The sequence below is a fragment of the Catharus ustulatus genome, chromosome 4 (genome assembly GCF_009819885.2).
Source record: "Catharus ustulatus isolate bCatUst1 chromosome 4, bCatUst1.pri.v2, whole genome shotgun sequence".
Taxonomy (NCBI): Eukaryota; Metazoa; Chordata; class Aves; order Passeriformes; family Turdidae; genus Catharus; species Catharus ustulatus.
In genome coordinates this window covers 45,647,853-45,672,555 of record NC_046224.1, presented here as the reverse complement: position 1 = coordinate 45,672,555, position 24,703 = coordinate 45,647,853, and the positions used below count along the sequence as shown (strand labels likewise).

At 33.9% G+C, this 24,703-nt stretch overlaps 2 protein-coding genes across 2 annotated transcripts in view; both read left to right on the top strand.

The window, feature by feature from the left end:
* OTOGL (otogelin like) overlaps positions 1 to 7,438 on the top strand; it is a 93,206-nt gene extending 85,768 nt beyond the window's left edge. The window contains exons 56-58 of the mRNA XM_033058455.1: positions 347 to 392; positions 4,338 to 4,417; positions 6,817 to 7,438. Coding sequence (XP_032914346.1) covers positions 347 to 392; positions 4,338 to 4,417; positions 6,817 to 7,017 — 327 coding nt within the window. The 3' untranslated portion in view covers positions 7,018 to 7,438. The remainder of the gene's footprint in view (positions 1 to 346; positions 393 to 4,337; positions 4,418 to 6,816) is intronic.
* Positions 7,439 to 13,296: 5,858 nt separating this feature from the next.
* Positions 13,297 to 24,703, top strand: part of PTPRQ (protein tyrosine phosphatase receptor type Q) — a 124,999-nt gene continuing 113,592 nt past the window's right edge. The window contains exons 1-10 of the mRNA XM_042779219.1: positions 13,297 to 13,344; positions 15,959 to 16,096; positions 16,715 to 16,850; positions 17,911 to 18,165; positions 19,180 to 19,397; positions 20,547 to 20,733; positions 20,874 to 21,158; positions 21,453 to 21,737; positions 22,282 to 22,551; positions 23,672 to 23,932. Coding sequence (XP_042635153.1) covers positions 13,297 to 13,344; positions 15,959 to 16,096; positions 16,715 to 16,850; positions 17,911 to 18,165; positions 19,180 to 19,397; positions 20,547 to 20,733; positions 20,874 to 21,158; positions 21,453 to 21,737; positions 22,282 to 22,551; positions 23,672 to 23,932 — 2,083 coding nt within the window. The remainder of the gene's footprint in view (positions 13,345 to 15,958; positions 16,097 to 16,714; positions 16,851 to 17,910; positions 18,166 to 19,179; positions 19,398 to 20,546; positions 20,734 to 20,873; positions 21,159 to 21,452; positions 21,738 to 22,281; positions 22,552 to 23,671; positions 23,933 to 24,703) is intronic.

Below are 24,703 nucleotides of genomic sequence, written 5' to 3'. Positions count from 1 at the left end.
GTTTGAAACTATACTAATAAATCTCCATCTTGGGGAAATAGATGGTAGTAGATTATACAAAAATCATGCTTATAGAAACTCAGTGACTTCTTCAAAGGAAACTAGATCGGATGTCAACTGAACACAACTGAACTTCTCAGCAGAGATGTGTTCATTTTCAGTTTCAAAGGCTGTAGAGAATTTGTGAAACAAACCTTCAGCTGATACATATCTTTGAAATTCTGTTGATTTCATTGGCATTACTTTTTATTAATTTGACATCTTTAAAATGTGGAATGTCTTGAGATACAATTCCCTTTACATTGGGCCCAGACTTTTTTGCTATACTCTTCTTTTATTTTCCTAGAATGGAGGAATTGTGCAGACGTATAATGATGGCTGCTGCAAGACCTGTAAGTGATGAAGGCTGCAATATGTGCTAGTTTGGCTTTGGTTTTGGAGGGCTTATTTTTTAACCTCAGTTGCTGGGACATAAAGAGGGAAAAAGCATGCAGTTCCCCCTACAAATCACATAAAATTATTGTAGTTACCTAACTACTCTTATTAAAAGATCTTGCTTAATTTGACTGCTGACTTGGTGATTTTTAACATTATTGTTCTGGAGTATAACCAAATCTCTCCAAATATTATCCATGGATGACTAAAACTGCCTCAATTAAAATAATTAAAACATTATCATTAATTGGCTCTCAAATAGCGCCTATATGATCTGCACCTTAAAAGACAAGAATCTTTCCTCTTAAAAGTGATTCCTGATTCAATGACATTTTGCAATACATCTTCAAACTTAACAATTTATTCTGTATCCCTAATAAGTATTTTCTAAATTCCAAAATACTGGAATGTTTTTTCTTGAATCCCAATTAAGGAAAAATTAGAGTAATACTGATGATAGCAATGCTTATATAAATTCAGCCTTTTAATATCTGGTAATACATTCACATGTTCTATGTGAAACTTTAAACTATAATTAAATGTGACTCAAGCTGACATAAAGGTTTCCCATATTATGCAATTTCAAAAACAGATTGAGAACAAACTGGTCTTCTCCGCAGTTTTGACTAGATAATTTTTATTATCTACATATATAATTATGTGTGTGTACATAAATATATATATATGTATATATATAAAACACTGTTTTGTAAAACTAATTGTGTTTGTGTGAGCAAGGATATGTTCAACATTACAGAAGATCTTAACCCCTCTTTTTTGGCCTTGTTTGTGTTCAATGTTAGAGTAAAAGCAAATTAGTCTTTGGAATTTTTGTATACAAACCTTCACTTAATATTATTGAATAGCAGGTTGCAAATTTGTAACCATATATTGCACAGTTATTATATAAAACTATTGAATATAATTTGGAGAAATAAGGGGAAGTAGTGATATTTATAAAATACAGAACAATACCAAGTTTCCAAGCTATGTGAGTCTTAGAAAGGAAACTGCAAATTTTGTTGTTCCATTGTAACCAAAACGTGGGGGGACAAAAGGTATTTTAATACAAAAGAATATTTTTTTTTAAATTGAGAATCAATAAACTGTGGGAGGGAAAAAATCTTCCTCCCCCACCAAACAAAACAAAACAAAAAAAAGGTTGGCATTATTCAGAAAATTAGTCTTAAAAATTATTGACTGCTGGTTCTCTGTTGACCAGGAAGATTTATAATTTTGACCATATTCTATGGCCTCAGGAAAGGCATTGTTATACTTCAGAAATACTTGCTGAGGTGGCTGCTAAAACCCCCAGATATCATTTATACAATTATATGCTATTTTATTTTTATTTTATTTTTAACTAAAAGCATGTGCCCTGTGGTGAAACAGTTGAGTACTTATAAATAGAGCTTGCAACACATTGGGATTTTAATGGGAACAAATAACTTTTCTGAAAGAGCTTGATTTAATGCATGCAAAGTGAGTGCATATATTTAATTCTTACCTTGCCATAGACAGACTAATTCCAAAAGTTTGGTTTAAAAGTAAGCATTCCAGTTTTGTGTTAACCAGGAGGGTAATAAAGTATAGGCCATCTTTAGTGAGACTTGAAGCAGCTGCAGAGTTTCTAAATTGTAGAAGACTAACAGGAAAGCTGATAATCTTTTGCTAAAAGTAAAATTGCCGTTGGCAGTGTAAGAATTAATGAAGTGTCATTTATACAGAAATGTTTTTATTTCATGAGAATCTTCTATTCCTAATGATTCTGCCAGGTTCTGGATTGGGTCTATTACCCTTTGCCATTAGTCCAGTAGTGCCCACTGGTAGTAGTAATTGTGAACCAGGTATTATTTTTAATAATGTATTTTCTTTTTTTTTTGTTTGTTTGAAAATAATATAAGCACTGCTTGATATATGTGTCATAGCTGTCATCATCACTGGTTGTTACCATGCAGTTAATGGTTCTGGGCCTGATACTGAGAGATGCTGATCCTCTGCTGGCTTCCCAAATTAGTGGTTTTCTAAAGCCTGGTTAAGATTCACTGCTCAGCACCTGTCAGAATTAGGTTCATCCATTTCTGGTATATGCTGTTGATGGTTATTCCAGCTACTCATTGTTGAAATTGGTTTTATCACATAAACTTACTGTACAGGGTAGTTTTAATAAGAAATGTTACTTTAAAAAAAGCATAATTGTGAATACTGTTACCAAGAGATTCTAAATCTGAACCCAGGTCTCTAAATTTAATGATGGAAATATTTTTGCCTTAAAATACAGCAAGAGTGTGTGTTACTGTCTGGTCTCACCTTTGCTATGGATGATTTGGGTTTATGCTGTATTTCTTTGTCACAAATAATAAGTTTTACACAGTTACAAAAATAGTGAGAGCAGGGGTGGGGAGAGGGACATGACACATACAACTACAACCCCATGGCAATATACACATTTTATACCAGAAATTACTGAATGTTACAGAACTGTTGCAGTACACTTAAAATTCTTTGCTTTTTAGAATAGGTGTCATAGGAACTCCTTCCTCAAATAAGGAGTAAATAATACACATCTTATACTAAAATGCAGACCTCATTTACAGTTCAAGATTGGAGAGAGAAAAGTGTAACAGCAGAGCTTTCATAAGACATCAGCATATGCTGAAATGTTAGATATATACCCCTATATGACTTGTAGCAGTACAAAGATTGTAATGCCTACACATACTCAAGCTGGCAAACACTTTGAGACTGAAACATCACAGAAATTTTTAAAGTGCTTCTGAGGAAGGAAAAGTCATATGTTATAGTCCAACAATTTTGCTCATACAGGGATCTGCTAATTCAGTAACAGAATTTTGTTTGATTCTTCAATGCACAGGTTAAAATCTAGCCATACTCTGCAGCCAACCTAATTTTTCAGTATTTAATGGAATTGTGGTTGCAGAATATCTTGGTTACTCAGAGATTTATCTTATAAAAATGCTCTCAAGTTTCTGGGGAACAGAAGAGTTGTTTTTCTGTATACACAACCTTGAAATAAGGTCAAGAAACTACTGAATAGTGCTTGTTATTTTATATGCTGTATGCCCAGAATGGTTACACAGCAAAACTAACAGATTACTTTGATGGGTAGTGAAGCAGGAGATCTAAATAACTCCGGTTACACAGGTAGTAATAATGGTCTGATACAGAGTGAAGCCTGAAAAATTACACATTTAATTGTTTCAGTATTATGACTTATACTATGTTTAAAAATGGCTTTTCACGGTAAAGCAGACTGCATATGCTACATGCTTCAGATCTGGTGATGAAAAGTGCAAAATATTTAGCAAATAAATGTCTTTGTCTCTTTCAAGGCTTCCTTGAAGGAAATACTTGTCAAAAATATATGAAAATAATATAACTATATCTAGTTTTTAATAATGCAAAATAGTATGAAGATTGTAATCACATTAACACCTTTACCTTCGCAAATGTTAAGTTCTGAGAATTTTGTAAAAGGCAGGATAAAAATCCTGCTTACATAAAACATTCCTAATAAAATAGAATGAATTCTAATGCTGTTCAAAATTGCTCAATACATCTTTTTTTCTAATTGCTTATATTTTTCTTTCTATATATGCAATTGAAAAACATATTCATAGTTTAATATTTTAAAAATTTGTATACCTTATTTGGAGCATTTGATGCTCATACATGCCACCTAAAAACAGGTAATACTGCACAGGAACTATATATCAATATATTAGATTTAAAAATAAAATTATGGAAACAATAGTTTCTGTGTGTACATTAATGTGAATGAAGTCTAACTACTTAAATTATGCTAATATTTTTACTTTTTAAAGAGCAAATACATTCCAGAAGATGGATTGACTCAGTATGTGTTTTTTGTATTTTATCAGGCAAAAAGGAAGAAAGGATTTGCCAGAAAATGACAATCAGGACAACCATAAGAAAAAATGATTGTATAAGTCAAAGCCCGGTAAGCACAGAATTTCAATGCCGGACCTATTTCATGCCAAGCCAAGCATTAAAATGTTAGTTACAGCTAGCAAGAAGCAACAAAAAAATGCTTCTTTCTTCTCAAAACCAGAACCCTTTACTCTAGGAATGTTATCCTACATTTCTGGAGTTTACCATGGGATAAAACTAGCTATTTCTACTACTGAAAGACTGAGCCTTCCTACCTGGAGAAACATCTGGCTTCCAATGAAAAATACCAACGATAAGTAACTAATGAAGGCACTGCATTCTTCGGCGTAAAATAATATCCTGCTCTAAAAGAGGAGCAGAAATGTTTCAACTTAAAATGTGATGGAACACTGCTGCATTCCTCTTCGAAGACCTTTATGCTCTCTGTCTTCTCCCTCACATAGCATGGGTTTCCATATCATAAATTCATGATCCCATTTATTTATGGGTCTGCTTAAGACATCTTATTTCTCATCTTTGGTGTACCCCCCCGGAAATTTCTGAGCAGCAAATATGCTTCTCATGTAGCACTTGAAAAGGAAACAATTGGCAAAGTATCTCAAGGCTTCCAAAAGCCCTCTGGCAAGATTCTGTTGGAGTACCTATGGAGTCATTAGGGAAGAGGCAAAATGTCATCACATGTTAATAGCCATCCTGATCGAAGGTCAATAATGACATGTTCAAATTTTAATTGCAGAAGTGCATGGCATTTTTATTTAGTTTTAGAATGATTGAGGGAGTATACATATACAGACGAAATTAGAGTAGTTTGCCATAGTTAAGTCCGGATCCCTTCAGAGTTACTTAAACAACCTAGGGTAAGAGACACCAATACAACAAAATAAAGCATGGTATTGACTAAATAAAGAATATTAAAATGAAAGATTTAGTCAAACCTCATTGGTTTTTTAAGCCAAGTGAAAAGATCCTTGCTCTTTCATCCAGCTCTGATCTCTGCTTTCATGCAGACAAAAAGGCTAAGAGCTAAGGCATTTAGGCAAATGGATAGGTAGTGGAAACAAATCCATTCTAGTGTCTTTCATGAATCAGTGCTGCAGTACAAGAGAGGGCTCTGTTCAACTGTGGTCCCTCTACATGGCTGCAGAACTAAAACACTCAGAGAGGAACAGTAAGAATGTTGGCCAGGTCATGTCTTGAAGAGCGCAACCAATGAAGCCTTCCTTGTCACCTTTCTGTTGTAAACTCTTTAGCTTTTCTTCCCTCGCTATCTACCTTCCAAAAGACCTACCACCATCTCTGTATTAGAGTCCCCTTTTCCCAGTATCTCCTTGTTCCCAAATTCTTTGGTGCCCACACATCCTTCACAGAAGTACATCCAGATTTTCATGTCCTCATACCCTAAACTCCCCTTCCTTTCTTCTCCAGCTCCTCCACTGGCACTCTTTTTCCATCATGTGATTTTGGCCCATGGAATGGTAGCATCTGCTGTGACTGGCTGGGAACTACATATGTGTTCTTGGCCAGATTAATGCTGTCAGCCTTTGGGTAGGGCTGAGCATGGTTACATTTAATTAATGAATAACTGAGATTAATGGTGTTTAGGACAAAGTCTTTTTTTACTCCTGTCAAATCTCAGGAAATTTCAAAGTTATAAGAGTAATCTTTTTGTCTCATTTGTATGGGTATGGCACATTTCATCAGAGGCTTGAAGGGGAGCAGCTCAAAGCATCTTTTATATGCCCCACCTGCAGAAGAAATCAGATTTAAGTCTGTCACAAAGAGAGCTAGACCTAGTATAGCCATGCTTGATTTCACAGCATTTCAACACTGCTTAAATTAAATTAAAAAGTAGAATTTTTTTGGTCTCATATCAGCTAAGAAAATTCTTCACATAATGTAATAGGGAAAGCTTTTCTCTGTTGAAACCAAGAGCACAAATAACTTTCTAGGTAGTATATGCCCTAGCTGGTTTATTACTGCATCTACTTTTTGGATATATTTCTTTGAGGGATAACACAGCCCTCAATCACAAACAGTAAAAATAAGAAAGGGAAAAGCTTTTGCACTGATATGCTTTTCCTCTTTAAAGAAGAAAGATAAACTTCCCTTCATTTTTCCTAGAAGAATTTAATTTTCTATCAGTGAACATAAAAAGGACATGGATTCAGCTGTGCTATTCCAAAGTTAATAATTTGTAAATGGGGATTCAATTTTGGTATCCGCAACCCAAGGTTGAAACAAAACACATGATTAAACAATAAAGAAAAGTTTATTTTAAAAAATATTTTATATATGGCTAAACTTAGAAGGTATGAATTTCAGAAGATAAGAGCAGAGTCCTTTTCAAATGTAAAAATGGGTTTTAATCACAAAGAATTTTGAAATGTAATATTTTTATAATAAAATTTGAGATATCTTTATTCTTATTTTCTTTTATTTTATTCATAGGTAAATGTGGCTTCTTGTGATGGAAAATGCCCGTCTGCAACAATTTTCAATGTCAATATTGATAGCCATCTAAGATTCTGTAAATGTTGTCGAGAAATTGGAACACGAGTCCTGACCGTGCCCTTGCGCTGCTCAGGAAATGGCACTGAAATTATGTATGTCATTCAAGAGCCTATAGACTGCTCATGCCAGTGGAACTGAACATTACTGTGGACATGACTTAGCTTTCACCAGACACAGTTTTTTGGTCATGGATGGGTACCGTATTCTGCAGGGAAATAAAAAAGGCATCAGTTATGCATTATAATGTAACTTTTCCCGAATTTAGCAAAGATGTTGTTTGTTGTTCTTCGAATTGTCTTTGAAAATTTTGGCAAGAATAGAAAGAAAACCATAAACCCTTTGGAACAAGATGTTGTTTATCCATCATTTATTTCTACTCTGTGGCTTTCTGATGAGGTGGTGAAAAAAGCTAGTTAATATGATTAATATTTCCAGTGTTTTAAAATTTTGTATCATGGTTACCTATCAAACTCAAGAATTTCTCAAACCATTTCTCAGCGGTTCATTTACTTAGAGGCATCTTGTTAAAAACCATCACCAGTTCCATGTTTAAATGAGAAAGAAGCATATTTTGATTTTTTAAATGACTGAATTAACTTATTTTAAAACTTATTTTAAAAATAGACTTTTTTACCTTGCTCAAAATTCTGTCTTTTTGTCCATTGAGCCGTTGTCAGCCGTTGGATTGTGCTTACCCTGTAAGTCACTGAGAAACACACAACCATGATCTGTAAGTACTTTTAGGAAATCTGCTTAGTGTATAGCAGAACCATAATATCTTGAAACCTTAGACATGTATTTAATTTTTATTATATTATAAATATGAAGCATGACTAGGTAAAGGCTAAAGAGTTATAGCTCTTGTGCCTTAAAATATTTGAAAGCCATTTCTGCTATGAAGATTTCCATTTTATATCCATTTTTTCACTTTTCACAGAAAAGAAATTGGCTGTTTGGTAATATAGAATAAGATTATATGTATATATATTTATTTAAAAACCTCACAATACTGCACATTTTAAATATTCATAATGGTTTTTGTCTTTGTTTTCCAGTCTGAAGATTAGTGTTCAATATATTTTTAAATTTTTTTCAATACATATATTTAGACTATTGACTGAATTACTGAATCATACTTGTTGAGTCCAGTAAAAATAGTCAGGTAAAATAAATGTTTTGAAGGACGTAGGTGAGTTATTCACACCCAATGAAGCTGTAAATATCCATGATTCTGCACATTAAGGTGAACATTTTACTGAACATACTACAAAACCTGCTTTTAAAAATAAAGGATACATGTATAAGCTTGTTTTTAGAAGATTACTTTGCTTTATAAACTCACTGAATTAAAATTCTATAAATTATTGCAATATTTTCCTTATCAATTTTCCTTTTAACTGCATAAGAATTGAAATTCTTGTCTAAAAGTTTGAAAATCTTCTGGCAGTTTTGATTTCTAGCTGTCATCATTTAAATACGAAAAGGCTGGATTATCACATGGGTTATCACAATGAAACATAAGCAGTTAATTCTGCCTTAAAATGCAAGGCTATATTTTATTTCATGTGACAAATCTTTGTTTGCTACATTCAGTTTTACGGCTTATAAAGAAAGGTAGTTTATACAGAGAAATCTGTCATTATTAACAAAACTCATCTACTCACCTATCATTAAAAATAGTGACTTGGTTTAAAAACGAAATAGCAATCCATTGCAAAATATCAGCAAAATATTTAACCATGATAAAGAAATAATGATCAACTAGTGATCAAAATAAAGTGACACTTTTAAAACATCTGCATGTTTTTATTATTTTTAAGGCAGATATTTCAAGTTGTATTATATACCAGCGCCTAGAACCAAAATATTCTCTGATACTTCTGTTGGAATTTTTGCACAGAAACTTTTCTTGCAGGCAAGAAATAGAAGTTAAATCATAGTCATAGATGTAATATTGGTGTACTCTTACAGCAAATTAAAGGAAAACTTTTAAAAAACCACCATATTTGTGATTTTTTAGATAGAGGTAGGTAACCCATACTTGCATTAAGAGAGTTTGGCCCAAATCTACTTAATGAATTTATTTTTTGTTAAAGAGGAAGCTCTCAAAATAAAATGCTTTTCAATTTAATAGTAAATATTTTAATTGAACAGCTGTGGCCTTTTATAAGTCATGTAAGCCATTTGCTTTTCCAAGATTTAGAACTGTGTTTGTAATTGAAAAAAATTTCATAAATATTATTTGGCAGAGTGATAATGAATCAGTGCAATTTATAAAGATTTGCCACTAAGATGAATGCTAATGCAAAACCTTAGGAAAGCCTGGAAATTACAAAAGAAGTTATGTTTAAAATGAACTTTATGACAACCTGCAATAAGATAAGTGATATTAAAGTATTTTATCCCATTTAGTTTGCTTTTTAAAATGAAACATTTAGTAGGAGGTGTGTCAGGATTCTCCCTGAAGCCTACAGCAAAATCTTACATCTTCAGTGGAGATGGGTGGCTCTAAGGTCGTGCCTTTAATTTTACATTTAAACTTCATATTGGGCTGCTTTGGCCTTGTCAGAAAGTGAGCTTCTATTAAAACCCATGAACCATTTCCTGGACAGCCCACCCAACCCTCTGACCCCCCAGGAAGGTGACACTGGCAGAATGTGATGTGTTTTGTACAATGTGAGCTTGCCCTTGCACCAGAGAGAAGGTTTCAATGAGTCTGCAGTGTGGCAGGACTGTTCTGCTCCACGCATTGCCTCTGTCTGCAACCTACATGTAACCACATACACAGTTTATGGTTCTGTTTTGGCTTTCTCATGTCTCTTCAACTCTGCATTCCTGCCTCAAACCCTATCCTCAAATTTTGTGTAACTCTGTCTTCACAGCGTCTTGTGAGCTGCTTTGGAAAGCTGATCCAACTTAAATCTTACTTAGATAAATACCAAAATTAATTAGTCTGTTTATTATTGTCCAAAAGAACTTTAACACCCACAGAGTTCCCTCCCTTCTACCCTCTCTGAAACAAAGGCTAGCATAATTTCTACTCCTCTAAAAGGAAGGCTGGGAGGGCATGCTCCTGAAACTCCTACACTGTCACTGGAAAACGCAAGGAACTGTGCACGGAGGAGTGGAGGCTTTGTGCTGCAGTCCCACCCTGCCTTGTCATGTCTCCCATTTGTAACTGCTTCCTGTGGCCCTTTGTTCCTGCATTTCCACTGTTCTGTTCACCTACTTGTGACTGAAAAGAATTCACACAATTAAAGGCTTAGCCATAAAACTATGCACATATTTTAGGGACTAACATAAAAATGTCTCTACACTTAAATTGTACCTGAATGCGCTTTTATAAAATGGTAAGTCTTTCACATGTTATTTATTTTAGACTACTATAATACCTTTGCCTTTTTACCAGGTAATTTGTTAAGACCAACTATAGCCCCAAAATACAATTAGAATTTGAAGCACAGCATTTAATATTAGCTATAGGTCACTTACTGTGTGTTTTCATTAATAAAGTCTGAGTACAGCTGTGCAGGCAGATAATATTTCCATTTTTTAACTAGCCAAATCTGTATACTAAAAATAAAAAATAAAATTTAATTAATTTGCATGATTTATTTCCACATTGTAGACATATCTCTTCCCAAATACATGCACCTGTATATTGGTGAAACTTTATTGCAGGATCAGGCCAGAGGTTTGGCATTTGAACATAGTTATAAGCCATGTAATATACTGAGAGGCAGAGGCATTTACAGCAACCCACTCTGGGATTACATATGGTCACTGTGTTGTTCACAGGGCTTCAGCAGTGACAAATTTTGTTTCAGATGTGGTTCCTTTTCCCCCTTCTTTCACAATCTATTTTTCTTGACTAATTTTTTTTCTTTTCAACTTCTGCCCTGCTGATAAACTCAGCTTACAGCAACTGTAATTAATTTTTATAATTATTTTATTCTCATTCATTAGTGTTGTATAATTAATCACATCTTTCTTCCATCTTGCCTTTAACAAAAATTTAAAGGACAAATCCAATTTTCATATACTGCAGAGATTCACCTTTGTGTAAAAGCTTATTGCCAAATAAACATGTAGATACCACTCAGGAATACTCTGGCAATGGAAAACATTGACTTGATCTAATTTTTTCAAGTTCTGTCTCATCAAAACCTTTTTCAGAAGTTACACTGAGATACTGCTGCTGCTGTAATACTTTATGGTATATGTCCAACATAGGAGTGTGTTCTAGGGGACAAAACATAAATGAGCAGTCACACATGACCATAGCAATGTAACCATCATAGAGGACAAAGCATGAAGGCCAGAACCTCAGCAGAAAGTTTGTACAGTTACAAGCTCCCAACTATTCTCTGGAATATATTTTCAAAAACATTCACAACATGTAAGGAAAAAATATTTTGAGGGGTAGACTTCAGCAAGAGAAAGAAAGGGTTTTATTGAGAAAAGATTGTGGTGGAGATGGTTTGTGCATAACACTGTGTACTAAATTTTGTCTAAATTTTCTTTAAATGCCAAGTGGAACGTGCAAGCTGCCTATAGAATAAGAAAACTTAAAAAATTATCTCTCCATTAACAGGTCACCAGAGTTTAGGGAGGAAAGGTACATTCAGAGCTGAAGGACAATAGACTGTGGCAACTAAGATACATTGACTGCACCTTGGCAGACATATACTGATCATTTAAGAAATGTCATTTTTGCCTATTTGGAAAAATAACTATATATAGACTAATCAGGTGGTCCTGTATCTACTGGAATCACTGGTAAATGATTCAGTAAGATCAGAGATCTGAGAATGTTGCTTCAAGGAGATAGTCTGAAAAAATGTCTTATACATGTAGTTTCTAGTTTTATGAGTAGGTTTTGTATGGGGGAGCTTGAAGAGCTGCTTTTGTACTGATGTCAAACTCTGGAGAAAACCAGTAGTGAATGGTGTCACAACTTAATCACTAGAAATGCTGAATAAAAGGAATGTGTTTATGTTTTGGGGAGTGTTCTTTTGATTAAGCTGGAATGTACCATGCACACTTAATTTATTGGGGTTAACATAGAGAGGGCTCCTGCTGGTGTCTTGAAAATCACTTTGTTAATAAAGTCTCCCTTTGTGCCTGACGATTACAAATTCCTCTGGAAAAAAAAAAGAGCTGAATAGGCAGTAGCTTACTTTTGTCATTGATATCTAAAATAGCATTCAGGTGATTGCACCCATGTGCTCTGCTGCCCTGACAGGGGGATTGACTCAGTGTTTTGAGATCAGGGGTTTCACTGCGGCAGCTTTTGTTTTACTTCATGTGCCTTTAAATCTGGATAGCATAAAAGCTGCAAAATGGTATTTTTCTGGTGAGAGTAAACCTGCCTTGTTTACTGTAAGTTCTAAATAAATCTTTAGTTGAAAATTTTATTCCTTATTTCACGATTCATAGTTCAGTGGGATACAAGTTTTAATAAAAATTAGGAGCAGCCACTGAAAAACAAGATAGTATCTCAAGACAGAAGTATGATGTGATGATAACACCTAAGAAAATACAAAGTATATATGATTGTTGCTTTTTTTATGTTACACATATACCATGGCAGTGATTTTTATTTATTTTATAATTGGTAAACAATTTTTTATCAGCTTATTAAACTGATTTAATTTCAAAGAACATGGTGGAAAACCAATTTTTTATTAAAAAATTTATTTGGGGAAAGGTTAGGGGAACAGGAATTATATTGAGCTAAGTTCTACTCTGAAATTGCTGGTTCAGATCTGGCCAAAGATAAATGTCACCCACTATATTTTTTCTGAGCCAAGTTCTTGTTCAGCAGCCTTTGGGAAATGGATGAGTGGTCCTCTATGAATTCTTGTCTATTCTGTATTTATAGCTGCTTATACTGATGACTTTTTGTGGGGCTTCTGTAAGGTCATAAGACATACCAATGATTCTGCAGCTGTGCTTAGCACTTCTGCAGTAAAGTGTTTTCAGGCTTATTTTGTACACTGACCACAGAACTTCTGGCTAGAAAGGTGAACTGCAGAAAACAACCAGTCTGAAGGAAAATAAGTAAGGGATAGCACTGATTGCAATGAATTTTGATCTGGTAATCACATAGAAACTAAATATAATTTTTTATCCTGAGGGGTTTTTTTTAAAATGGCTAGTGAAAAACAGGCACTTCCACGCTTCACTGAAATTAAAGGATCTCAGGAAACTTGATACGAGGCTTGGGCAGAGGCAGGGCCAGAGTAAAGACACACATCTCGGGTGCACCATTGGCTGACTCTGAATCCATATGAAGTATAAATGTGTGTAGTAGGTTTTTTTTCCCTTCTTAGGAATATTCTGACAGGAATTTGCTTTGAAGCGGTGGTGATACAAGCCCTTTAGAGATACTGGGACTATAACATTTCTTTCTCTATGGATCAACTAATTCTTCTTCTGCTTTTATTAAAATATTTATTTAAGGTAAGGAAAATACTCTGGTTATTGGGGGTGGATAAATAGTCGAAGTGAATGTTGAAAATTTACAGCTTGTGATTTAGGCTGCTTTTTCCCCCTGATGTTCTAGCTGCCTGTCCACAGAGGGCTCTCATTTAGGGCTACTGAACATTCCTAGTCTTCTTTCTACCTAAATAGTTGGAAGCTCTTTTGAGATCTTTAATCTACTTTATTGCCTGCTGCTTTGGGTTTGATGTTCTCCAGAAGAACTAAGAGATCTCAGCATCTCTAAGTCACCTCTTAGACAGGTATGGTATGAATTAAAAGCCTTAATGAGTTCATTGTCATACCTCTGACAGTGGAAAAAAGCAGACCCTCGGGGAGGACTGTAAGAATAGCATAAGAAAATTGCCTATACTGTGTCAGTTTTCCATGATTTGCAGCTTAAGGACTTCTAGAGATGGGTGTATTTTCAGTGACATTTGTGAGCTTCATTGTAGCTCTACTCTATGAACTTGAACCTCTGCAAACATGAACAGGCCTTCTCTGACACCCCTTGAAACTTTTAGTGCCCATTTTAAGCCCTGTCAGATTCACTTATTTTGTGAATAACTCTCTTTTCTTCCCTCTTCTTTAAATCTGGAGCATACCAGCTGTGTTTCATCCATCACAGTGCTTGTACTTGAAGAGAAAATGAAAATCAATCTCTGCACACTTTTGGCTACTTAAGATTTTATCGATCTCTGCTGTATTTCTCCTCAAGTGCCTCTTTTTCAGACTGAGAAGCGTATTTGAGTCTTGTGTTGAGACGCATTTGATAGCAAAAGTCAATAAGCTGTTGTTTGTTGTTTAGGTCTCCTGGCTCCTGTGTAGCTAGGCTGAAGATAGATTTGAAACTTAGGTCTTTTTGGTCAATTTAATAACTTTGTTTTTATTTTTAAAATTGCTTCAGTTTTTAGATAAGAGCCTAAAAATTGATGGGAAGGTGCTGGCAACAAAAAGGAACATTCTAAATCTTTCTCATAAGGTGTAAGAATGGAACTATTTTTGTGTACACTTGAAAATGCATTTCTTGTTTTATAGGTTCAAGTAGCATGTGTTTATGTATAGTAAAATGACACACAATTGCTGGTGGTGAAAAATTATTCAAAATTATTAATTCAATTATTGCCAAACATGTATTTTTTTACTTTTAAAGTCATGTTTTCCTTCTCTTTGAATTGTCTGGGCTAGACAGATCATGTTTTCAGGGTACGCAGGCCAATATATTGAATAAAAAATCTGCAAATTTTCCTGGAAAAATATTCCTTATACACTCTTGTGTATGCCATCAATATTATAATTCCATTGTGTCAGTTAATTCCAGAGGTGGTACATACCCTCTTGTAAAGAATTTATAGAGTTTAAAGGCTTTATAGACTTTATAAAGTTTATGCTTCACAATCCATAATATAAACTCTGAGCATAGATATTGATAGACTTATAGTTATGTTAGTTACTCATTAGTTAAAGGAAATTATGTTAAGCCAAATTGAATTCCAGGGTAAGTTATACTTAAAAAACCCAACAAGCAACTGAGGTTTTTTTGCTTTTTATGTGGTTTGGGTTGGTTTTTTGGTTTTTGGTTTTTTTTTTTTCCTTCTTGGTGCATGGTAGATTGCTTTACAGGACAACACAAACTAATATAATAATAAAACTCCTAATTTTTATTTTAGTGTCCTAGGGGTTTGTATTTGATTTTTATTTTGGTTAATTTTTTAAACTAGATTTTAAGTTCATTGCCAAGATGGCATTTATTTAGGATCTCAATTCTTTAAGAAAGCAAAAATGGACCACAAAAGGCAGAACTGCAGTATCTTATAAATGTTTTGTGATAGGAATGGACATCATATGCACCGAATTCTTTTGAATGTTAGATGTGATTCAGGTTTATCTTAAATTAGATAAAAGCGGCCCATAAATCTCTGATTCGAAATGAAATTCAGAAAAGGAAGCTGCTTCTCTGAAGTGTTAAGCCAAAGTCCTTTGAAAGCAGGTAAAGCTGTCAAAAAGGTAGTGTCAAAAACGCAGAAGATTTGTGTCTAGAATGAGTTCCCTTCTGCAAGAAGCTGAAGCACTGAACGAAATTTGCCTTGCCATGGTTAAACTAGATTACTAGGGAGGTCTTTAATAAATTCTTTCTTTGCCTCTTGAAAGTGGTTGTTTATTATTCTGAAGTAGTTGGAAAACTTTGAAGTGATATCACTAAAGTTTTTACTGTGCAATGTAAGAATAGGGCTGAGACCTCTAGCTGCTGACTGCCTGTAACTGTGGTTGCAGTATGAACATTGCAAGTGAAATCTCCAACATTGTTTCTAATATAAAATGATGAAACGTTTCTGTCATATTTGGGTCAGCTGACATGATTTTTCCACCTCTGGAGAGAGAAAGAAAACTAGAACATGTACCTGCAGAACTTGTAAAATATTAGGAGGTGTCTGTGGCACACAGTAGAACTGGTGATACTGGTCAATGTAAACACTGTTGCTAGTTGACAAACTCTAGGTAAAATTAATTAAAATTGACAGAGTTTAATTTTTTAGTTAGAGGTATGTTTGCTGCATTTTATACTAAGTTGCATTCATGTATGTTTGTGTTACAGGGTGCACAGTGTGTAGACTGCGACCAAGTGGAAAAGCCTGCTAGAATAGTTCTGATGGAGTGGACTGAACTGGCCAAAGGAGAGGATCCAGACTATTATATTCTGACATACAAGCAAGCAGATGCTTTCAGTCAAAAAGTATATTTTATCAACCTAAGCAATAAGTTGTTCTAATTTATTTAAGCTGTAGGTAGCAGTAATTAATGGCACCATGCATTTGTTTCGTTGTTTTTTCTAAAAAAAAAAAAGTAAAATAGCAAATAAAGAGAAAGTTTGGAAAAAATGGATTGAATTTTTTAATTCATGTCATCTATGTGTACTCTTACAGAGTCCTACTGAAGCCAGTGGGACTCAAAAGACCCTTGAGCATCCTGTTGGATAAGGATGGATAGTCATGTGCTCAAAGTTAAGAATATGCAAATTCTTCAGGGTATTGTGGTTTGAAGGAGGAATCTAACTTCTCCAGGAGACACACAGACACTGCCCCTAGATCTTAGTGGGAAGGCATTGCTCTCATTTTGAGCACAGGATGTTCTGGAATTTAAAGAAAATATGAAGATTTTAATATGAAGGTGTTTGTTCTTACTGTGAATTTTAAAAGGCTTTGTTTCAAATGCATTGGACATTTTGCAGTGTAACTGCAGCCTCAACTTTGATGTGCAGCAGTATAAGGTCTTCCTCTAAATGCTTCATAAATCTCTTGTAAACTGTATTTTTATTACTTTCACTAAATTCAGAAATTCTTTTATCTTGCAGAATATAAGAAATATTTCTAAAGCTGAACAGAAACCTGTCAGTACTACAGTTCTGCTCGAGGAAAGTAGGAAGTATGATATTACAATAGAATCCCTGAAAAATGGCCAAATCTTAAGCGTAAAATCATTTAAAACAAGTAAGTTGAGTAGCACAAAAATATTTTGGTATCCTTATAATTAGTCTAATACTGAAGATTAAAAAGCAGGGTTCATATCCCAAGGTTACTCATGTGTATAGAAACTTTACATTGATGTATGTTTTCAACCATGAAATGTTGAAGGAATAATTATATATAATGTGTTTGGTTAGTGTACCAATTCTAAAATATGAGGCTGATGTTAAAGTTTGGGAGATTTTTAAATTTTTACTGCATTACAGTAATTCTAGGAGAAGAAATTTATAAAAGAGGACCATGGAAAAAGTTAGCTAAATCCAATTTCATAATAACATAAGGTCATTGTCTTATATAATTTTTAAAAAAAATCCTTCCAACTTTTAACAGTCCCTCCTTAAAGTATCTTGAAGATCTTAGCATTGTGACTAACTGGGACAGATTTTCAGTATAAGAATGTATGAGTTGAGCCACTGAATTTATAAAAATATCATTTATAGCTGAATTCCATTCAGGAACCAGAAGGCCCACAGGTTACTAGAATGAAAGGACTTTCTAATCTTAACTTTGACAATTTAAATATTTTATAGAGTTACCTTTGTAACATGCAAGATCATGCTATTGCATGTCTTTGGAATACAAACTTGTACCTGAATTCAAACAACATAGTTGGGGAAAAAAACATAGTAGTTGGAAGCATTGCAGGAACCATCAACTGATGAAAGAACATTGAGCAAGCTACAGGAAATGGTTATGCTGCTAATGTGTTACTGTACTTAGCATCTATTAGTTAACTGATATTCTAGTCTGATGTTCCATCAGTTAACTAAAATATGTACTTTTACATTTAAAACAGTCCTGAAAATGTGCACTTTTATCTCTGTTTGCTTGAGACATAAGTTAACATACCATGAAAATAAAGGAAAATGTGACTTTCTTAAATGACACTACATTTCCTTCTCTATTGGGTTTGTCCCTCATCCCTTCTCAAAAAGAAAAAAAAGTAATAATGTTATGAAATAAAACTTGGAGTTAATTATTTCTTTGTGGCAAACAGAGTATTTATTTTTTCATTGTCTACTAGGTGGAATTTCAGAAAATGACATCAAAACATTTGTGACAACTACTACAGTGTCTTTTAATTGGAGTATGATGGTTGAAGAATTTTCAGTTTCTCTTTCCCTGAATGGTACTTCTCAGATTATAAAAAGCCAGAGTGGATTCTTTGTATGGAGAAATCTGACACCTGCCACCATTTATACATTCACGTTTATATTTGAACAATTAAATCCTGAATTTGTAAATGTCTCTCAGTCACTGGATATTCAAGCTGAAACAGGTATATATCAGAGTTGCTTGTAGTCACAGTGAATGCAAGTTGGTACTGCATATTTTCTGGAAGGGTAAAGAGTAAATGGTAAAATCCTTTATTCCATTTTATGTAATTTAGTAGTTTGGGTGTTATTTCTAGAAAGAGGAAATAAATTGAATGTTAATGATATAGGAAGATTATTTCTAATTAATACTTCTTAGTATTTTAGGAGCAAGAATTCAAATTTACATGTGCAAATATTCTAACAATATTTTTGCAGTCTAAAATAAAGCGAAGTCAAGGATGAAGTCAAGGATGAAGTCAAGCCTTGTAATTACTGGAGTGTATGGGTTGAATTTTCTATGTAGTTTCAACGAAAAGGCAAAGAAAATCCTGAGTTTGTTAAAGATTTGGAACACTTTCTGAAGCATTCAAAATGATAGGATTTTACTGTTGAGTGACAAGCTTAGCTGTGCTGTTTAGTAAGAAGTGCTGTGAGGGTGACAAGATTCTGAGAATATTGTGGCTTGGTTGTGTATCCTCATTCCTTTAATTGTGCTATTTTCATAATGCAAATTAGAGTCTTTAAGATTAGATACACAAAAGAAAGAATTATATGCAATTAAATTCAAGGAAGCAATTATTTTCCTAAACTCAAGAAGATATTAAAAGCAAATTATTTGTTAAATTCATTTTTATAATTAAAAAAAATTGAATCATCGGAAACTAAACTTTAAATTTATTTTTTTCCTAGAATATGACAAAGATTTGTGGATCTCTTCTGTATATTTTTCTTCACTGGATTGCAGTTGTAGCTTTTGGTCCAGTCAACCAGATTTTTTAAAACACTCAGAGTGTTGGTTTGTAATCACAGAGTGTTGGTTTATAATCACAGAATGTTTTGAAATGGTTGAAATGGTTGAAATAACGATTTAATTAAATTATGTTGTCCTCAAAATGTCTGTGTAATTATAAGAAATCAGAAGCACTGCTATGAGTAATAGAGTGTATCTTTCAAATCCTGTCCTTGTTCACCTCCAGGTACCTGCTCCCAGGGGTGGGTGGCATTCCAGAGCAGCTGCTACCAACTGGGTAAGGAGAGCAAGCCATGGAAGGTGGCACAACACACCTGTGAAACCTCTTCACAAGAGGCACATCTTCTTGACATAGGCAGTGAAGAAGAACATGGGTTTGTGTTATCATATCTCCAGAAAATTAGTCGAATAGTCATGTTATGGACAGGTCTTAATGACCTAAAGGTCAGTATATTTTATCATCTTTGTTATTACAGATTTGGAAGCAGGAGAATTTTGAAATAGGGGAGCCAGTCCTTTGGAATAAAATTTACTAAACAGTACCTTGTTTATTTGTTTATACAGTTATTAGCAATTAGATGAAGAATCATTCTTTCTTCCTGTTTAGAAATACTGAAAATATTTAGAAGGCTATAGCTGGGGAAAAAAACCTGCAGTGTATACTTACCCTGTAATTGTGCGTGTGTGTGTGTTCTTTCCCGGGGATATTATTTTGCCTGTAGGTGGTGCTGCATTACCAGGTTTCACATCTCAGTCTACGCACTTGTTAGTATGGATATTGAAGTCTTGGGTTGGCTTTCTCAGTTTTGATGCAGGTCTGAAATGCTGAATGTTGAGCTTAGTGAGGTCTGTCCAGTATAAATGGAACAAGGTGTTTCTCGTAAAATATTTTCTGATTTTTGTGTATGGGATACGAAAGTTCTTAATGCCACATCTGCTGTTACAAAATGATTGTCATGTGGTGTGGTTGTGTGGCTAGGGAAGAACTACAGACATAAATTAAAGTATTGGGAAAGCTCTTGGAAAGATGGAGGCACTGTGCCAGAAATGTGCAACCCAGGCTTCTGTGATTTGTTTTAGTGAAAACTTATTTTGTGCTAAGTATAGAAGGTTGAGAGAAAGCCAGTAGTTTCTATTATAAAAAAATCTGCACCCTGAAATTGAATTTTAGTATATTTTGAGCAAAATTATTTTTAAATTCTTTTACTGTGAAAATAGTAAAACCAAGCCAAACTTTATTTGTGAGAGTAGGAGTGGTAAGTGTCACGTAACATATCACAGAGGTAGAAAAATTCCTTTTTGCAGACTCTGTTAAATAATGGGGCTACACAAACAAGTCAGAGTGGGATAGCATGCAGACTGCTTATATGATATTATGCTATGTTATATTATTGTCTTGTAATCTTTTGTAATAGAGGGGATGGAATTTTAGATTGAAACCTTTATTAAAAATAAATCTATATAATTGAATTGTATAAATGAAGTACATAAATTTTGGATATTTAGGCATACACTTGCAATGAGGGAAACCTTAATAATTTGTAAATATAATCTAAAAATATCTGTGTTTTAATTTCATTTTTTTCAATCTAGGAGGAAGGTCAGCTATTGTGGACAGATGGATCTCCTTATCATCTAAAAGATGGTATCTCATCTCTGTCAATGATACCAGAAAATCAGACTGACTGCTATGCCCTTCAGAAAGATCCCACTGGCCCAGACTATTTCTTCACAGGATTTTTCTGCTATGTACAGCTACCATATATTTGTGAATATGAATGTAACTATATTTTTTTCCATCTTTTGCATTTATTCTTAAAAACCTTCCTCTGATTACATTTATATTTAAAGATTCAAATATAAAATTAAAAGATTTTAAATTATTTTCTTTTTTTTTTCATTTTTGATATTCTTTTTCAGTACCTCTGGTACCAGGAAATTTTGTGTTTGATGTGCACGATGTTAAGACAACCGAAGCTGTATTTGTGTGGAGCAGTATGGACATGTGGCTTAAGTCAGGCTTTGCACTTATACTTAAGTACTATTTTGATCAGTGGAAGCCACACATTCTGAACTTGCCTGTGAATACAACTCAAACAAAAATTGGGCAACTATCTCCAGGCCTTCGTTATAGTTTCTTATTAGCAGCAAGGAGCCCAGAAGGAGCACAGACTAGCTTAAGTCCTATTCTGAAGGTAGAAACAAGTAAGTTACAACAATGAATAGCAGTAATAATCAGATATCCACATCTATCCACTGTTTCCTGTATTCTCTATTTATCAATATTCACTGTCACTGATACACTGTCAAGGCTGCTTTGTTAGATTTGCTCTAATAGTATTTAGCCTGTATGTAAGTGTGCATTGTTAGGTTTTCAGACTCTATTTAAAACAAACAAAGAAGCAAACAAACAAAAAGACACAACAAAACACCCCACGGTTACGGATAAAAGACATGAGAAACTATTGTCATATTTCTGTTCCTAATCTCATTCAACAGGGCCCTTGCACTCCCAGAAGTTGGAGGTTACATACGTTTCATCTACAGAAATACATTTAAAATGGAAGCCTCCACAGCATTCATACAGCGTTTCTTTTCATTACTACCTGGTCAACATATTGGATACTGAAACCAATATCTGGGAACAGTTACCAGTTGAAAAAAGCAAGACTTCAATAGTTATACGAAATGTAAAACCTTATCATCAATATCAGTTATATTTACAGAATGTAGCCGAGAAAGGAACTCTGAGCTGCCACGAGAAGCCTGTATTAATCACAACAGGTGATGTATCCATTTTCTAGTTGTTTTATTTCACTAGACAAAATTTAAATTGAAAATACAAGACATAAAAGTATTTTTAAAGCCATGTCAGATTGTGGTTTTTGGGATACTCTTCAGAACCTTCCAAAATTGTGAAAGTACAAATCCATTTACTTGACTACTTACAGCATGTTAGTATGAACCAAAGAAGTGATATTCTCCTAGAAAAATTTTGATTTATAGTTTGTGTTTCTAATTTTAGCGAAGTTAAAACATTACCATGATTTCTCAAGGGCAGTCTATGTCATCATTTTGCTTCATATACATCCAGTGGAACGGAATATGCTTTCAAAATGAGTCCTTATTAGTTACAAGAAAACAGAATTTGCGTGTAACAGGCAGTTACCTGCAAATTGTTTTAAGAAATAGTTAAATGAATCAGTAAGTTTAAAATCATGACATTTTAGAAGAAAAAACATACCAAGCGACATTATTGGAAAATTATTGTAAAGTGATAGTAAATTTGATGTATGGATTTATAGTGACATATTTTTCTTTGATCAAGCTGTCAGTCCACCTACAGCTGTTTGTATTCACCCAGAGGATGTTGAAGAAGAGAGTATAATCCTTCACTGGAAGCTGCCACAAGAGTGTCAAGAGTCCTACATTCAAGTGACACCTAATGTAGGCATAGGTGAAACTAAAAAGTTTTTATTAAGCAATAAAGAAGAATTAAAGATTGACGACCTAACTCCTGGAATGGCTTATGAAATAGCAGTGGCAAGCGTGAAAAATGGAACTATGAGCAAACTGAAGACCATTCAATGCACTTTAAGTAAGATATTATTTATGGTGGAAACTACAGATTATAGTACATACATCAGTTTCACTATTGCTATTTATTAGGTTGCTATCACCTAATAAATTTAGTAGATCAAGTTAATTTGCTGAGTAGCAAAGAATCAAGATGTAAATATGGAGAGATCCAATCCTAATTGTTAACAGCAAAGTTAACAATTTTTGAAAATACCAGTGCAGCCTTGGAAAACGTCTTGGTACTAGTGACAGCTGTGATGAGGACCACAGCTGGAAGTCCTATTCCCCCAGCAGAGGAAGCTGGGTGAATCATTGATTTGCATTGAAATAGGAAAATATTGGGATGGTTGAAACTGATTATTGATTTTTGGAGATACATTAGTTGTACTGAGAACTGTGAGAAAGAATTGCCCTACCATTAGTGAGAAGCTGCTAGGAAACAATTAGTAGTAATAACAGCTGAAAAGAAAACCTTTGCCTTATTTGTCTAAGCATCTTTCCCATATATAGGGAAGAGTTTATTGAAGGGTCTTAGTTAACCAAAACATTGGAACACTTTTGATGCAGTATAAATTTTTTGCATATGTGAAAGGAGTGGGCAGGATTCACTTATACATGTGATAAATTAAAGCTGCAAATGTCAGGTTATAGATTTATGAAATGCTGCATTGTCATTTCTTTCTAAATGATTACAGTATTTTTGAGGGTAACAGTCTTAAGTATTTTCCAGATTTTTTTAATATAGGATTAGATTTAATGGCTCATTCACTGCACAGACGACAAAATTCTCGATGGGATATTTCACAGCTGTCAGAGTCAACTGTAAGGGAAGAAAACGAAACACGTCAATGTTGTATCAATCAAATGCATCTCATTCTCCATGGTTATCTCCCTATCCACATCTACATTTCTGTATAGTTTTCCACAACTTGGTGCAGTTGTGGTTGAGAAGGAAATTCCAGTAATAAATAGTTAGAAGTTCAGGTTGTTTGTTGTTTCTGAGCAATGACATGCTATGGTAGCTGTTAAATTTCACTCAACAAGAGTATTTCTCAGGGCAGTTGCTTCAGATGCCTTATTTGGTTTTCACTTAATTTATTTTCAACTGTTTTAACATGTGGCAATTTTTTTTCTTCTAGAGCCCAAGCCTGTTCAAATCGCAGTTCCGTATGTGCTCTATAGCAGTGCTGTGGTACTGTTTGTTCGCATGCCTGATATCGGAGTATTTGATGGCATATATGTTACAAGTAAAGAAGGACCTAATGCAACATTCAATTTAAAAAGTGATGGTAAAATAACAATTGAAAACCTTACTGCAGGAAGGGAATATGATTTCTGTGTCTCCACAAAAAGTGGGAAAATGTTGAGCTCCTTTTACCATATAAATGGTGTAAAAACATGTGAGTATTTTCTTATTAAATTGCACAATTTAAAATCTTGATTTTTGAGCCTTTTAGGCTTTATTTTTATTTCAGCAAAATAGAAAAGACATGCCATTAAAAAATCACCTTGATATATTTATGTAAACAATTTGTGGCTGGACTAACAGTAGCTGGTTTTCTAATAAGACCATAAAAATCCCTTGTAATTTCTAAATTTGCTAAATTGTGTTTTTAATATTGTTTATAGAATGTCTAGCAAGCATTTCAGGGATTTAGGCTGTATTAAATTATTGTCCTTGTGGGAGACAAGACACATTTTGACCACTTATTTTAAACAAGTAGATGAATATCAATGGAGTTAATTCTGTGCCTTGAAATTATTAAGTTTATTCCTCCTGGTGCACCTTTAAGGAAGCAATAAAAGTGTTCAGGTTTTCCAAGGTCATAAATTAATTCACAAAACATTAAATGAATTGCGGTGGACAGGACACCTTCTAGCATGGTGTTTTAAAACAGAATTTTAATAGAAACTTTAAAAATGTTTAAAAATATCTGCTGAAATTCTGTTTTCACTTTTCTATTTTTTATTACATTTCTATTTCCATGCATTTTTCTTTTCCTGTTTTATCATTTTACTTTGAAATACTCTTTCTGCTCTGTTTCTTTCAGAATAGAAATGTAAGAAAAGTTAACAGAGGATCTAAAACAAGAAAGGAGAATGAGAGCAAGACAGAAAAAATTGTTCCCTAATAAAGCAAGCCTTGAAAGCTGATATTTCTTAAAATATCA